Source organism: Nuphar pumila, chromosome 15 (genome assembly GCF_984573655.1).
Source record: "Nuphar pumila chromosome 15, dmNupPumi1.hap1.1, whole genome shotgun sequence".
Taxonomy (NCBI): Eukaryota; Viridiplantae; Streptophyta; class Magnoliopsida; order Nymphaeales; family Nymphaeaceae; genus Nuphar; species Nuphar pumila.
This window is the reverse complement of record NC_143263.1, coordinates 21,007,362-21,020,018: the sequence shown is the minus strand read 5'-3', so window position 1 is coordinate 21,020,018 and position 12,657 is coordinate 21,007,362. Positions and strand designations below refer to the sequence as shown.

Below are 12,657 nucleotides of genomic sequence, written 5' to 3'. Positions count from 1 at the left end.
AAATATTTTGGAGAATAATAATACAGCTATAAATATGGAACATAGAAGTGAAACAAAGGGATGCAATAGAAAGATCAACAGAAAAAAATGCATTTTAACATGGTTGATTTAATTAATGAGCCAAATTTCCTTTCGTATACAAGTCTGAAGGGGCATAAGATTCTATCATATATTTCAGATCAAGAAGGCAAGAAAAGATCAGCTCAATCAAAGTGAGAGATGAATAATTAGTAAAGACGTACGTTTTCAATACCTCCATGCTCCTTTACGTTCCTTCTCTTTCATATGATACTTCAATGCAAAATTTATTTATATCCAAACAAAAAATGACAGACTCCAATCTACAGTTTGATGAAATGAAGTTACCATAAACAAAACAAAAAAGATTGTAGCACCAGTTACATTTAAAGAATGATAAGAAAAATTCGCATATATAAGTTGAATTACGTCTCACATATTTTCATAATGCTTTTCATTTGTAAACATGACAGAATGAAATTCTGCATATCTTTTTAATAGAGTAACCAATCTCTGTAAAATAAGGTCGACTTGAACAAAATGAAAAATAAGAACAGAGAATCAATGCATACATTAGCTTTAGTAGAATCCCATGAGAAGTAAGTTGTAAAGAAAGATGGCTCATTCCCTTCTGTGACTTTGTAAAGTGGAACATCTGAATGTAACCCTTCATAAACAGTTGCCAGCTCTATATAATTCTGAAATGATTTTGCAAATATTAGCAACATCAAATATTTTAACATTACATGACAAGAATGGATATCTTATAGCAATACCTGGCCAATTTCAAAAGCCTTTTGCTTTTCTTTTGAGTCTACACACTGGCCAACCCAAACAAATATCTCGGCATGTGTGTCAAATATCATCATATCTTCCGTCAAAAGATCATCTTGAGAAAAGTTATAAACCTCTAAGACCTTCAATTAGTAACAGATATAAATGATCAGTATACCAAATGTATAAATTCTAAAGCATATCTTGAACAAAACATTCCAGGACAAAATTCTCACCTCCATCTTCCCTGAAATAAATAAATAAAAAGTAAAAAAGTTAGATTACTGTTTAATAATCTTGCAATAGAATCAGACAAAGATAAAAACAAGACATAATTATTCATTAGCTTCAAAAAAATAAAACTAGTAAGCAAAGAAGATGGTTTACATATTTAGAAATAGCAGCTACCTTTATTAAAAGAAAATGCATACAAATGTGGATCTCTAACAATCTCTTGTGTTGTTTTCTTGCTTGTATAAACCTGCTTGCCTCCAAGAGGAAGCCAAAAAGCTGATGTCTCAGTTCCTTCTTTTGCAAGCTTCAAAGACACCCCTACCCCTGGCTGCAAGCAGAAAGCATTGCAATAGGCAGATCAACCAGTGAGATACTAAAACATATCATATATAAAATACAATGAAATTTACTGCCAAACATGCAAATGTGTGTGTGAATAAAATAATAACACAATATTGACTGTAGTACATGATAAATAAAATGACATTTTTATGCCTTACAAGGTTGTAACAGATGTCCCGAAGAAGGGCAAAAAAGTGTTTGTGCTTCTCACGTTACACACACTACATGAAAAGAATCAGAAGCTCTAGGAGGACGAAAAAAATGAAAAAATAAACTGCCCTCATGGAGAACAGACCTTCAAGAATTCAGCAATTTTCAGAGCCAACTGCTGTTGTTCATTAGTGCTTCCATTTCCATGCCAAGTAAAAACTGAAGATCCCGATTGCAGCACAAAACAGTCATTGGAACTCAAAGATGAAGCTACCTGATCATAAAATTGTAAATTGATGAGCACAATTGGCTACAAATATGTTCATTGTTAAGACACTGATGAGCACAATTAGCTACAAATATGTTCACTGTTAAGGCATTAGATAAGCATAAAAAAGCAAACATTTTATCATGCAACCAATTAGCTACTAAAGAGGCACAGTGCTGCATCATCCAAAACACGAGTCATGCTACAAAAACCTGTCACAGGGATTCGGCTAGCAGGGTGCCGCACCCGCGTCGACGCGACGCGACACGGATGCGGGTGCGGTCAATGCACCCAGGGTCATTTTGGTCCAATTTTTCAGACTTAAAAAAAATTTTTGCCAAGAAATTTTTTTTTAATATATGTCACAGGGATTCTCCAACTAGGTGCCGTACCCGCACCCGATGCGGTCAACCTGACCCTGGGTGCAGTCAACGCACCCAGGGTCATTTATGTCCAACTTTTGGACTTTATATATATATATATATATTTATATATTTATATATTTATATATATTTATATATTTATATATATTTTTGCCGCACCCCCGCACCCGGGTTTTTTGGAAGTGCCGCATCCCCGCACCCATGTGACATAGCTACAAACGAAAGATCTTCATTGATGGAACAGTATATTTTATCAAGCAGCACATGAACAACAAGGGTCTGAGATGCAGCAGGTACAAGTACTGAAAGATGGACTGCTAGATCCCTTTCATATGGCTCAGGAATTATCTTTTCATTCCGGGGGGGAGGGGAACAAAAAGGCCAAGGATTTAGCTATATCAGAAACAAACACAAGAAGCTCTTATTGTTCTTTCATGCACATCAGATACAGATTGTGTTATCTATAAACCTTAGATCATGGTACCAACTATACAAATTAATGAGAAAGTGTCATTTATTTTTCTGTTTATTTTGTTACATCAATGAATTAAAACATTATCGTTTGAAGCTCATAAGCATAAGCAAAATTTTGTTATAGAGGTTTGTTAATTGCTCAAGTTGGAGCCATTACAATTTCAAATTTTCCTTGGTTATGTTTATGTGAATGTTTCTGTTTTATAATCATAATTGAAATGCATATATGCATATAAAACCTCAAAGTGCACATGCATTGCTTACCACCCATTGATGGTTTCCGTACTCAAGAATCTTACACTGCATAGATCCCTTATCATTGCAAGCTAGAAGTCCAAAACAGACCTGAACTTCTTTGGGACTCATCCACAAGGTCCGTATCAGACTTTTCATGAAATGTAGAAGTGGGCTAGTTCACAATTATTCTCAGATTTCATAGGCGAAAGTTATGTGTTTAAAGAGAGAGTTTCAGCTTCTGAAAAAGGATTCATCAATGCCAATCATGGAGACTTCAACAAAATCAAGAATATTATTGATCAGGAGGCATTGGTTGGATATAAAGTTCAACAAACAAGCTCCAAGTGGTTTGGGGATTCAATATCATCTACTCCAACAACATTACAGTACCCACCTTCCCTTCCAAGTTTTGATGATCTGAAAGCTAAGTTGTTGCATTGTGAAATGTTGCTCAAAGGCATGTTAGGAGATTCTGAAAAAGGGAATGCTGACTCACATTTTAATATCGCGTATTTTCACACTTATTATTTTATGATTTTTTGAAAAATTGGCTAAGTATAGAAGAAAAATTGTTTGGACTTCGTTATTAGACCGATGTTTTTTAGTGTGAGACTAACCCAAGTCTCATCGACAAGGTGTAGGCGAGCCAATCGATGCGTAAGAAAGAGTTTTATTTTCGACTTTTAAATTCAAGCGAAATTCGAGCGAAATTCAGGTTATGTTTGGGCAAAACTTGGAATTTGATATTCGTTAATATGTCGTTGGATGCATCTCAAAATGCCGAGTACAATGGTATGTTACTTTTTCAAATTCGAGTCCCGGTTGGCCCGAAAATTGCATTTTTTTTTTTTTAAAAAAAAAAGCAATTTTCGGTTCGGATCCGGATTTGGATCGGATTGGATCTGATAGATATAATTCAAACTAATATGGATTTGGACTCTATCCAAGACTCATATTAATCTGGATTTAGTCCAGTCCAAAATCTATTTGGATTTTTTAAGATGGATTTGGATCTTAGATCCGGATCCAGATCTAAATTCAGGCCCAACGTTTTTCTAGCTTTAAATTCAATGGAAAACTTCAATTTGGAGTTAGATAAGGTTAAGAAGCCTCCTAAGTTAATTTGGCTATTTTTGAAAGCTTTTAGATAATTATTAATTAATTAATATTTAATAAATAAATAATTAATTTTTATTAATTCCGAATTTTAATTAGGGTTGAGAAGGACTCCAGGCCCATCTAGAGAGGGCTGGAGAAGGGGGCATCACACCCTCTTTGGCCTACTTAAGATCAGAAAAAAAAAAGAAAGGGAAAGAGAAAGGGAGAAGGAAAGAAAAAGAGAGGAAAAGAGAGGGAGAAGGAGGAGTTGCTTCAGCCCTCCACCCACGTTTTTCAACCTTGACCCTTCTTTTTTTCTTCATTGGATAGTCAAGGTATGGGTTTTCTCTTTTGAATAAGTGAAAAATTGATATAGATTGGATTTTCATGCAATAATTTGATGGAAATTCATGGAAAAAGTGTTTATATCTATGTTTTTGCAAAAACACATGGATGATGATGCATGAATCTTCTTCCATGGTTGTACTCTTGATATTTTCATTCTTTCGTGCAATAAAAAATTTGTATTTGCTAAAACAGGATTTTTATTGGCAGTAGATGTGTGTATTTAGAGGTTTCTTTTGGTGAATATTGATTTCCACGGATATACTTGTGATCCTTTCGATCGTTCCTCACATAAAAATTTTGGTACATGTTTTTCTTTGTTGAAACATATTTTTATCATGATCCAAAGAGCATGTGTAGTGTTTGTTTATGTTAGATTAATATCTATGTAGAATCGTGGAAGGCATGCAAGTTGTTTCTGATTTTCATCATGTATTTCTCTTAAATAGTTGCATGATCATGGTATGAATCTGCATGTGTATCTTATAAAGTGAATGCTTATGATTATTACTCTTGATCATGTGCATGTATAACTATATAGGAATGCATATGAAATATGTATGTTGCTAAATGCTTAGATTAAAATCTGTCAAAGCCTGTCGTGACCCCTGCATGGTTTATCCTTCTAACTGTGATGTTCATTTAGGTGAAATCAAAGTATACATGAGTTTGGGCTCGAGTTTGAGCTTAGGCTCATTAAGGGATCGATGGCTTGTTATTCATTTCATCGTTGCATGTGCTTGATCTGAGTGGAATCAGATCAAATTCTGGGCCAGATTTAATGAGAAAAAAAAATTGTTATGTTTTCTTTGGGGCCATGTGGTCTGGCCAGACCTGCCCCTGTGTAACCGGGTCTCGTCAGGCTTGGGTTGCCAGGCCTGACAGGGCAAGCACGGTGGTGCAACAGAAAAAAAAAAAACAGGGTTTTAAAAAGAAATGTTGTTTTGAAAAACTGAGCTTTGTGCAGGCTGGCCTTGACAGCCTATGGCAGACATTTTACAAAAGGTTTTTCAGGCATATTCGTTGACATGTTAAAACAGAATTTTATTCTAATGTTTTTCTTATTGTTTATACGAGAATAGTAGCATGTATTGTTGAATGCTTTATGTCAATTTATTCTTGAAAGACTCATAGCAAACTTTGGATGCCCCGAATCAGGTGTTCATGTGTGTATATATGAACATGACATCTGAACTTGTAAGAATATCAACCATATACATTTGTATTTATGTATACAAGATATAGATCAAACCATGGTTTGTCCCTGCACATTCGAAGCTGTTTGGGTTATTCTGTGCGATGTTGCTGGGTTGGCTGGGCAGCCCGGCTCGGCTGGGTAGCTGCAAGCAACTGCCAGGCCCATTATATATATATATATATATATATATATATATATATATATATATATATATATATATATATATATATATATATATATATTGTAAACAGCACCCAACCGACCTAGTCGGCTGGGCCTGGCAGCCACTACACAGGCCCAACCGGGCCTGTGGGCATCCTGCCAAGGCCTGGCAGAGGGCTGTCAGGTCTATACCAGTTCAGCAGCAGGCTATACTGGGCCTGACAGGGCCCAGCTTGCCCAGTTCCATTGGTTCTGCCTACAACTTAGTGTTTATTATAAATATTTTTTTTTAAAACAAACCAACACACACACACACACACACACACACACATATATATATATATATATATATATATATATATATATATATATATATATATATAACATATTCAGTAGTGCATGCAAATTTCCAATTTTTGGTAGGTGTAAATATACTTTGCTTTCAATCCATGCTGAGTGAAATTTTTAACATACTTTGGCTTGACTCGACATGCCTATGCAATATGTTATCTTAACCTTGCTCTAGTGCTTGTGCATATATATAAGAGGAATGTGTGCAACTATGTAATTAACTTTCCAGATTTGTTAATTTCACTGGACTTGACTTATGTATGCAAAAGAGTGGAAGTTTCTTATGATTGGCACTTTATTTAGCATGCTCATTACCCTTACTATTACATGTTTGCTTTTAAAGGCATCGGCATACATGAAGTTGATATGACATTGCTTGTACCTGCTTGATTAAGTGTTCATATGTGTTATGTGAAGTGAATTATAAATGAAGACATGCATTTGTTATGAACATGTAAATTAAATGAAGGCATGCATTTAACATGATGATGTGAACTCAAGCGCATGCATATGAATATTATTGTTCATGCACATGGTTAAATTGGTATATATGAATGTGCATATGGAAGCATGTTGACATCATTGCATATGTTGCATGTTGCTATGATTTTTGGCATATGATGCATCGATGATCGAAATGGATCATCGTGGGCCTGGTGAGCCTTGAGCTTGGGATGCTTATTCTTTACTTGTTTTTCATGCATCGCAAAAATCACATTGATATTGTTTTCTATATTGCACTATTCTATATTTTTTACGGAGGGTGGTCCTGTGATGAGCCTCACATTTGGAAATGTGAATTTGTGGTATTAATCTGGCATGCTGAATTGCAAATTAATGAAACAACTATTAATAGTAACTTAAAAAAAAAAACAGTGTAATGTACTTTCTAAGAAGTCTCGTTGGGAGTACGGGACTTTTGGAGTTGCGATTTTGGGGAAACCGAAAGGATACAAAAACTCGGTGTGCATTGTTGTTGCCCCTGAACCCAATACTGAGGTTTTTTCTTCTTACCACGATTTTAGGGAGAGTCTGTCACTTTGTCTAGGGGTGGTGTGTAGACACAGCTGTTGTTTTGGTATACCAAGAAAAGTGACACTTGTAGATGGATGGTCTCTGGTGTCCTGACATTAGATGGGTGGTCTAATGTTCCGAAGGTTGTTTCAGTCGAGGGCTAAATTTGAAACTCAGTAATAAAATACAACTTGTGTGTTAAGTTATCCTTGAAACCTTACTTGACCTCGAAAATTCTTACTTGTTTGATGTATCCGCGAGAAACTGTAATAAAAAAAAGAACTTAAATTGTGTGCATCTTAACAGAGACATGCATATAATAAGAGAACTTGATAAAGATAATAATTTATTCATGCATGTGCATTGACATCATGCATCTTCCTATTATGCATATTTATTTGTGTTCCTTACTTATGATGCATGGTTGAATTTTATGATATTGCATCATTTTCCATGAATGTCTTTACTGCTTATGAAATTATGAAAAGTGTTCTAATAGCATCTCTCTTAATTATTGCATGAATCATATCTGTATTCTTTATGCTCATTTGTTTTATTAGAAGGATTCGTACGCAGAATTTCTTAGATTCTGACATCCTACTTTTGGTGTTTTTCGCAGCCTCAAATGCCCAGTGAGGCGACTTGCTCATGAGAGAAGCTACGAGGGGATCACATAACTGTTTGACAAACTTCTATGGACAGCGTGGCTCTTTTTTTTTATTTTCTTTTTAGCACTCTGATGTTCTTATTTATTTGTCTCATGACTCTATCATTTCTTAATTAATAAAGTTAATTTAGTTTAGGTTTAGATTGAAAGATGGGTGTAAGATCCCTTGTGGTGTGTCGAGTTTCCTAGTTGTGGTGGAACTGTAAAGGCCCTGAGTCTTTGGGAAGATTTCCGCAATTGATTTAAAAAAAAAATCAGAACTTTTTCTTGGGTTTGAGTTGGGGTCGTTACACACGTGAAGTACTAGTAATTGGTACTTCATCAGGCCGAGGGAGAACTAGAGTACTTGAAGGATAGGGTCGAGGTCGAGGTCGGGGTGAAAATCAAGTTGGGCAAGGTTTGCATCCTATGCCTAATTTGCCCACTCTTCCACATAACAATGCTATTAGGAATATTCTTACATGTGATATATCTAAGAAGTGTGGATACGTGAAAGCCAATTGTTGGTTTAAAGATGATCTCAAATATAATCAAGCTATGTAGACCAAATGGCTTGGAAATGCTTGGGAGAGAAAGGTTTAGAATGGTTGACAAATCTTTTTAACTTGATTTGGCGAACAAATAAGATGCCTAATGAGTGGAGGAAGAGTACTTTGGTGCCTTTATATAAGAATAAGGGTGATATACAAGATTGCACAAACTATCGTGGTATAAAACTCATGAGTCATACTATGAAACTTTGGGAGAGGGTGATTGAGTCTAGGTTGAGGAAGGTTGTCATGATATCGGAGAATCAATTTGGTTTTATGCCTGGAAGATCAACTATGGAAGCTCTACATCTTCTTAGACAACTTATTGAAAGATATAGAGAGAGGAACAAAGATTTGCATATGGTTTTTATTGATTTAGAGAAGGCATACGATAGAGTACCTAGGGACGTTCTCTGGTGGACAATGATGAAGAAAGGTGTTTCTCTCAAGTACATTAGTATAATTAAAGATATGTATGAAGGAGTAGTAACCAATGTCCGCACTTGTGGAGGGGTGACAACCAATTTTCCGATAACGGTTGGGTTACATCAAGGATCTACTTTAAGCCCTTTCCTATTTGTGATAGTGATGGATGAGCTTACGAGATCAATTCAAGAAAATGTACTGTGGTGTATGTTGTTTGTTGATGATATTGTTTTGATTGATGAGTCTAGAGCTGGGGTTAATGCTAAGTTAGAATTATGGAGACAGACATTGGAAGCTAGAGGTTTTAAGTTGAGTAAGAGTAAGACTGAATATATGAAATGTCGGTTTAGTAAGCAACGAAGTAGTGATGGGAGTGTAGTGAAGCTTGGTGAGCAAGAAATACCGGTGAATGATTATTTCAAATATTTGGGATCCATCATTCAAAAGTATGGAGAAATTGATGGAGATGTAAATCATAGGATAAAGGTTGGGTGGATGAAATGGAAAAGTGCAACTGGAGTGTTGTGCGATCGTAGAATGCCATTGCGGTTGAAGGGAAAGTTTTATAGGACGACTATTAGACCCGCTTTACTATATGGTACGGAATGTTGGGCTGCCAAGAGACATCATATTCAAAAAATGAGTGTAGCTGAGATGCGGATGCTTAGATGGATGTGTGGAAATACATTAAAAGATAAGATTCGGAACGAGGAGATACGTAAGAAGGTAGGTGTTGCACCCATTGAAAATAAGATGCGAGAGAATCGTTTACGGTGGTTTGGACATATTCGGCGAGGGCCTAATGATGCTCCAGTTAGAAGGTTGGAGAAATGGGAAAATATATTAGTTAAAAGAGGTCGGGGTAGGCCTAGGAAGACTTGGATGGAGATGATAGGTAAGGATATGAATGCTTTGAACCTCACCGAGGACATGGCATTGGATAGAAATGATTGGAGGAAAAGGATTCATGTGGAAGACCCAAAATGAATTTCTTTTTTGGTTCATATCGCTGACCCCAATTGTTTTGGGATGAAGGCGTAGTTGTTGTTGTATGTAGACCAAATGGCATTCAAGGACAGAATAAAGGACAAAGCAGTGGAGTAGTGGATCTCAAGTCGGACCAAATAAAGGGTTGTTGCTTGCAACACTTAAAGGATTAAGCTTCAAGCATAATGAGCAAGGGGTATGGTACATTCATTCAGGAGATAGTTGATTTACCCCAATTAAAAAACCTGTGGGTAATAAGTGGGTCTACACTCTAAAATTCATGCAGATGGGTCCATTGAAGGATATAAAGCAATATTAGTGGCTAAAGGGTATAACCAGTCTTATAGAATAGATTATCATGAGACCTTTGCACCGGTGGCTAAGTTGACTTTAAAAGGATCTTAATCAGTTTGGCAGCTTATAGAGGATGGGACATGTATTAGTTGGATGTCAAAAACACTTTTCTTCAAGGTGATTTAAATGAAGATATATGTATGAGTCTTCCTCCTGGGTTCAATACATAAAGGGAGATAAGCAAAGTGTGCAAGCTCACAAAGGCCATATATGGCCTAAAGCAATCACCAAGAGCATGGTTCTAGAGATTTAGTTTAGCAATAGTTCAGCTTGGTTACACCAAAAGTCTAAGTGATCATATACTTTTTATAAAGAGGAATGCAAGAATTTCTATTCTTATTAGGTACGTAGATGACATCGTTATTTCAGGAGATCATGAAGAAATCTAAAGACTAAAGAAGTATCTCCATAAACAATTTGATATCAAGGAGTTCAAGAAATTGCATTATTTCTTGGGAATTGAAGTTCTAAGATCTAATAAAGGTATCTATATTATGCAAAAGAAATATGCACTTGATTTACTAAAGGAAACTAACATGCTAGGGTGTAAGGGAATTGACAGTCCAATTGCACAAAATCATAAATTGGGAGTAATGATAAGTATGAGGATGTTTCTAAGGTATCAAAGACTAGTAGGGAAACTTATCTATTTTACTATACCAGGCCCAGTTGGGGTAGTAATTTAGTTTATGCATTCTCCCACACACATAGGAATGTTGTATACCTGATTTTCAAATACTTGAAGCAGAGTCCTGGCAAGGGTATCCTCTATGCTAACCATGGTCATCTCAACCTTGGGGTTTATATAGATGCAAGGAGCCCTAGAGGATAGGAGATCAACCTCAGGGTACTTTACTTTGCAAAAAGGCAATATAGTGTCATGGAAAAGTAAGAAGCAGTCATTTGTATCAGTGTCAAGTGCAAGATTAAAATATAGAGATATTGCACAAGGTACTTTACTTTTCATTACTAAGCCCCGATTTTTCTATTATCTCCATTGCATATTTAGTATGTCATAGAAAATACCCACGAAGTGAACAAGCAACTTCAATACCAAGAAAATAGTAAAGGAAACCAACACTTGTCATATTAAAGTTAGCTTTAAGGACATCTTTGATATGACTAACTCCTTACTTATCACCTCCTGTGATAATCATCACACTATTGAAATGATCATACCAAGCCCTAGGAGCTTGCTTTAGACCATACAAGGCTTTTCGCAAGCCAAGGACTTTTCTATGTGCCAATCCTAATCCTAGGAAAGGATTTATATAAACTTCTCCATTAAGATTATCATTAAGAAAAATATTTTTAACATCCATTTGAAAAATATGGCATTTTCTAATAGATGCTATGGCAATAAGAGTTTTAACTATAGTCATTGTAGCTACTGGGGCAAAAGTTTTCTTATAATTTATTTCATATTTTTTACTATAACCCTTAGCCACTAACCTAGCTTTATATATTTCTAATATTCCGTCACATTTAGTTTTAATTTTATAGACTCATCTACACCCTATGGTTTTCTTTCTTATAGGCAATGATTGAATCTCCCAAGTTTTTTCTCTCTCAAGGGCTTCTAATTCATTATTCATAGCTTTAATCCATTCTAGATAATTCTTAGCCTGATTATAAAAGGAAGGTATTACGTATGAGTGTATGGCCATAAAACATGCTTTATACTTAGGTTCAAATGATTTAAAGGAAATAAATCTACTAGGAGCTTTAAAGATCCTTATGGATCTTTAATACTAAATTGGTTTGTCTTCATTTTGAGAATACCTTTCTAAAGCACATGGGGGACGATCATCGGTATGAGGCGTATAGATATGTATTTCATTGTGTAATTCAACTATACCATTTTGAATATCATTGTTATTCTCATGTGCATCATGAGTGTCATTATTGTCACACATGCACATCATGAATATCAGCATCATTATTTTTTATAATAAAATATTAATAAAAAAATATTTAAAAATAAAAAATATAGGATTTTTTTCACAATAAATAGTGTTTAAAACGTAAATATCATGTTTAAATTGCGATATTTATGTTTTTTCATAAATCTCGCGATATTTTGAAAATCTCGCGAGAAATTGTCGTTTTAAACTTTCATGCAATTTCTCTCAAGATCATCGCGAGATTTTCATAAATTTGGCGATATTTGTCACACTGGGTAAGGGTACAGTGATTGAGATTGAGAGTGAGAGTGAGACTGAGAGTGAGAGAGAGAGCGATTGAGAGTAAGAGAAGAGAGACTGAGAGTGATGGAGAGCGAGTGAGAGTAGGAGAGAGAGATAAGTGAGGAGGAGCGATCGGAAGGAGTCGGAGAACGTCGGCATCGATGAAGTCGTCGGAGGCGATGTCGGCATCGGCTTCAGGAGGGAGGTTGGGGAGGAGGATTAAGGCAAAAGTATTTTGCCCTAATCCTCCTCATCTCAAGCAATAAAACATCGGGGTTTTTTCAGTTTTAAATTTGGACAAAAATGACCCTGGGTGCATTGACCGCACTGGGTGCCACACCCGCACCCGCATCGCATCGATGCGTGTGTGGCACCCGGTTAGCCGAATTTCTGTGACTTAGTCATTAACTAGTTGAAAGAGAAAAGACTACTCATAAGGTTCCTTAGACTCAATTTTAT

The 12,657-nt window shown here is 35.8% G+C and overlaps 1 protein-coding gene across 1 annotated transcript in view; it reads right to left on the bottom strand.

Annotated features, from left to right (window-relative positions):
- Window positions 1–12,657, bottom strand: part of LOC149814755 (villin-2-like) — a 48,192-nt gene that overhangs the window by 9,463 nt on the left and 26,072 nt on the right. Inside the window, exons 15-19 of the mRNA XM_089988283.1 lie at window positions 1,664–1,792; window positions 1,201–1,354; window positions 1,029–1,039; window positions 795–935; window positions 591–716 (exon numbers count right to left, since the gene is read on the bottom strand). Coding sequence (XP_089844409.1) covers window positions 591–716; window positions 795–935; window positions 1,029–1,039; window positions 1,201–1,354; window positions 1,664–1,792 — 561 coding nt within the window. The remainder of the gene's footprint in view (window positions 1–590; window positions 717–794; window positions 936–1,028; window positions 1,040–1,200; window positions 1,355–1,663; window positions 1,793–12,657) is intronic.